At 36.7% G+C, this 5,046-nt stretch overlaps 1 protein-coding gene across 3 annotated transcripts in view; it reads right to left on the bottom strand.

The window, feature by feature from the left end:
• Positions 1-997: 997 nt before the first annotated feature.
• Positions 998-5,046, bottom strand: part of SP3 (Sp3 transcription factor) — a 61,488-nt gene continuing 57,439 nt past the window's right edge. For all 3 annotated transcript variants that reach the window (XM_019653716.1, XM_019653717.1, XM_019653718.1), the window contains one exon: positions 998-2,726. In XM_019653716.1, coding sequence (XP_019509261.1) covers positions 2,410-2,726 — 317 coding nt within the window. In that variant the 3' untranslated portion in view covers positions 998-2,409. The remainder of the gene's footprint in view (positions 2,727-5,046) is intronic.

The raw sequence follows: 5,046 nt of genomic DNA, 5'->3' as shown, positions 1-5,046 counted from the left end.
GCTTCACTGGCCCATGTTGGTATTATCATTGCGCTCTTCCCAGGTGAGGCAGATTAGTCGCCGGCCTCTGGACGGCCGCTCACGGCGGCTCTTGGCAGCTCACGTTGGCTGCCAGCCACTCACGGTAGCTTATGACAGCCCACTGCAGCTTCACTGCTGCCTACGCCATCGCCAGCGACTCAGGACAGCCCAGCTCCAGGTCAAGCTGTTGTTCACCATCTCAGCTGTAGAGGGCGCAGTGTCACTGGCCCTCATGTGGGATCCAAACCGGGGCCCTGCTGCTCAGAGCTGGCGTCCCAAGCCAGCTCTTAACCAACATGCCACTCGGCTGGCCCAAGAAAAACTTTATGTTTATATGTGTAACTAGAGTTGTCCTATGCATTCAAAGATATTATTGACAAGTGTCAGATTGAGCCTAGAAAAAGAATATGGAAATCTTTGCCCCCACTGTATTACATGTGCAGAATTATTGAATTTTTAATTTAAAAACATCTAAAACAGTCATGTTAATACTGTTAATTTTTCCTTTCCTCCTTTCCTGCCTTTATCATTAGACATACACAAATTCAAAATATAACCTTTCTGAATAACTCTTGCTATTGTTACAAAGCTTGTCTTATGTTATCAGTTTCAAGAATCTTCATGAAAATTCAAGTTACTGATAAATCAAAATATTCTGCATTGCTTTAACAGTTGGAACAAACAAAAAAACAAGGTTTGCAAAATGGCACTGATAAAACTGATATGACTCAATGTGGGCTTAGAGTTAAAAGATTTTTTTCAAAAGCTTTATTTAATATACTTATTTTTAGGTGAAAACGTAGTAATCTGCTGGTGCCTCTATCCTTCCCTTTCTAAGTAAATATACCTGTTTAAGATAATTTTGATGTTTGAAATCAACAATCTGCAAATAAAAGGCTTATTTGAAGGAAAATAAACCATACAGATTTTCTTACCCCATACCACTGCATTTCAAATGCATAGGAATACAACAAACTCAAAAGAAAAAAAAAATAGTGTTTTATTAACTACCACACTGTTATAATACACTTTAAACGTACAATAAGGTAGCCTTTAAATTTGAGGTGGTCTTAGAATAACAAATGAACAGAATTCCAAATTTTTGAAATAGGTGAACTGCTGCAGTTATAGGTATACATTTAGGAAAATCGTATAGCTCTTACAAGACCAGCAATGAAACTTTATTTTGTACATTTTTAATAATTGAAAATATAAACAATAATTAAAAAATAAAAAGAATACAGCGTAATAAAAAACATATGTTTCTCAATTAAATGTACTGAATACATATAAATTTTAAGGGAAGAAGCAAAAAAGGAAAATGGTTGATATTTAAGTGCAGACTGACTACCTAGACAAAAAAAAAGAAAGAGTTAAAAAAATATCATAAAACAGCTAGTTTTCTATGACTAATATCCATATGGTTGGAGTATTGTCACTATGGAAGTGATCTTATTATGTTTGCATATGTTATACTTTACTGGTAATTTACATGATGGCTTTTAAGGCCCTGGCAGACATGGTTTTTGGAAACAAGATTGGATAAAAAAAATCACTGCTAAGACGCAATACACCTTTTTTTTTTGGTCCTCCAATAAGCAAGAAAGGGGGTATTTTGCTATAACATTTTCTTACCACCCAAATGCCTCAGCCTATACATTTTAAACTTTTTTAAACATTGGTTATATTGCCCAACTTCGTTATTGAAAGAATATTAACAAGACATTGTTTTGGCAAATTAAATCTTAAACATGGCTTTTCAACAGGATTTAAAAGGTGACTATCCCTAGGAGTTCCATGTTAAAATGTAGTTTTCAAAATCTTACAAGAGTAATGCTTAAAATATTGTACAGTTAACCTAATTAAAATAATTAGCTTCAAAATGACAAATTGATAAGCTAAGTAAAGCCTACACTATGTAACATTTGCTTGGAAACTTGATTTGTCAGTTATGCATAATAAAAATTCCAGTCATCAAGAAAATTACAAAATTTTTATCATAACATGATTTCTTTCACCCACCAACTTTTTTATCTTACAATAGATAAATACCAACATGTTCTCATTTTTACACTAAACCACACAGGATTGATGCATTTGGTTAGACTACCATTCGCATTGTTAAATTCAATTTTCTCTTTATATAACTTGGTAAAATTTCATTTCTTCTAGATTCCAAAAGTACCTACAAAACCCATGCAATTTTACCATTTTTAATATACTATGGAATATCATACAAAGTAAGGCATTTCAGTGTCATGTATAACCAAGTTACTGTCAATCCAAAAATTTTTGCACATCAATAAAAAGATATCTAAGAACTTAGGAACAATATTCTTCTCACTACTGTATAAAAATAACCACAATGAATAAGTATTTGTGTAATATTTACTCCATTGTCTCATTTCCAGAAACTGTCACAAGCTGTAAAGGTATTTCAGTGTTGGTAAGGATATCTTGATTGCTGGTGGTGGAAGTATTAACAGTTCCTATCCCTGAAACAGAACCTTGTTGAATATTTGCAAGGATAAGTGTTGTTCCTCCTGCAGTAATCAAAGTATCATCTCGTGCAGCTTCCACAGATGCCAGCACTGTACTGCTAGAATGAATACCTTTTTTATTCTGGTGTGTTTTAATATGTTTGGCAAGGTGGTCACTTCTCATAAAGCGTTTTGAACATTCTGGACAAACAAATTTCTTCTCACCTGTTAGGAAGAAAATTAAGTTACTTAGTTTTTAAAATTCAACATTAATAGACTGAACATTCCCTGAGAAAGAAAATAAGCCAACACTGACAGTGAAGGACAGAGAACAGAGTTCAATTAAAACTGTATTAGTTTCATGAGCTGCCTCTGCAAATTCCTCATAGAATATTTCTCAAAATAAATGTCATCTTTACTTTTTGATGAAAAGCAACCTTCAAACTTATTATAGACTGATATTCAGATAAGATTTTAATACCTCAACTAGGCTAATGGTTTGTTTTGAAATGTGTTACAAAATGTCAGCTAAAAAATGATCATCTGTGACATACAGCAGGCCCTCAAATAAAGGCATTTCGTTCCATGTCATTTGTTATAACAATGAGGAAAAAACTGATTCCCGGCAAGGCTACTGCCTGTGGAGTTTGCATGCTTTCCCCATGTCTGCATGAGTTTTCTCCAACATCCCAAAAATGTGCGTGTTGAGTGAACTGGTGGGGTCTACAGTGTCCCAGTCTGAGTAGGGGTGTGTGAATACAAACTGTGATAGAAGGGTTGGTTCCTGCCTTCTGCCCTGGGAGAGGTTCTGGCCTTCGGCAACCCTGAACTGGGATAAGCGGGTTGGAAAATAATTGTTATTCATCTTTCTTAAAAAAATATGTGTGTGTGTGTGTATCACATGTATGTCAATGTTTAATATTAGGAATGTCTTGGGTCTTTATTTAGAAGTTTGATGATGTTTTTGTGGCCAGAAATATGCCATAGGAACTGAACTCTTGTTTATATCAATTAGCCTATAGTAAAATTGGTTTCTTTTTTTTTTTTTTTTTTTTTTNTGGGCCAGTGAAGCAACATCCTCCACAACTAGAGAAGAACAAAACGACAGCAACTTGTCTGTTCCCCTTGCCCCAATTCCCCAACACTTTTCCCATCCCCCCAATTCCCCAATAAAAATCTTTAAAAAAAAAAAAAGAGTTGGCTTGGGACGCCGGCTCTGAGCAGCAGATCCCTGGTTCGGATCTCACATTAAGGCCAGTGACACTGCGCCCTCTACAGCTAAGATGGTGAACAACAGCTTGACCTGGAGCTGGGCTGCCATGAGTCGCCAGCAACAACATAGGCTGCAGTGGAGCTGCAGCAGACTCCCGTAAGCTACCGTAAGCTACCTTGAGAGGCCAGCAGCCAGCATGAGCTGCCAAGAGCCGCTGTGAGCGGCTGTCCAGTGACTGGCAACCAATCTGCCTCACCCGGGAACAGCGTAATAATACCAACATGGGCCAGTGAAGCGACATCCTCCACAATTAGACTGAAGAACAAAAAAGGACAGCAATTTGTCTGTTCCCCTCCCCCAATTCCCAATTTTTTTTTAAAAGAAAAGCAAATATGCATAAAATGACTGCAATAGGTGGATGGTGGATAGACAGGTATTTGTTATATTGTCTATATATTTTTCTGTACATTTGAAATGCTTCATAATAAAAAAAAGGCACAACACAAATGCTAGCAATGTTAATAACTGCTGACAAATAGGTGGATCAAAGTGAATAAACACATTAATACAGAACGGGGGTAATTATTTCCAAGTGTAGGAGGAATAAAAGTATTGATTTCTCCGAGGCTTATTTACTAATACTTAACTATATGGCAGGCATTGTGGTTTACATGCATTAACTTATTTAATCTCCTCTATTACCCTAGAGGCACACAGCTAGTAAGCAGCAGTGCCAGGACATAAACCCAGGTGTGCCTAAGTCCAAAACCTATGCACTACACTCGCTATACAGTAAAACCTTGGATTGCGAGTAACTTGGTTTACAAGTGTTCCGCAAGACGAGCAAACATTTCTAATATATTTTAACGTGGTAAACGAGCGATGTCTTGTAATACGAGTAGCTTGTTTCCACAACGAATTATGCTCACAAACCAAGGTATTACTGTCAAGTTTTACTAAATGATTCAACATGAAAAAGCCACTGAGTAAAAATGAGAAAGATCCAATAAACAGAACTTTTAAAGGATCAGGACGTAGGACTGAGTGATTGGGTTTACACAGTTAAAAGCGAGGCCCAATCCAAACCTGAGTCCAAATACCTAATGAAAATATAAAGGGAAGACCGTGTGGTGAGATATTAACAATAAAGCTAATGTTGGCTGAGTCAGTATTCTTTAAGACCAAACAGAAACACAGACAGCCCCTTGACAAGAGTGCTCAGACTGTATATGGACTTCTAAACTGTTTTTTTTTAAAGGTTTTATTGGGGAATTGGGGGAAGGGGAACAGACAAGTTGCTGTCCTTTTGTTCTTCAGTCTAGTTGTGGAGGA

This window comes from Hipposideros armiger, unplaced genomic scaffold (genome assembly GCF_001890085.2).
Source record: "Hipposideros armiger isolate ML-2016 unplaced genomic scaffold, ASM189008v1 scaffold_205, whole genome shotgun sequence".
NCBI classification, from domain to species: Eukaryota; Metazoa; Chordata; class Mammalia; order Chiroptera; family Hipposideridae; genus Hipposideros; species Hipposideros armiger.
This window is presented reverse-complemented; position numbering and strand designations above follow the sequence as displayed.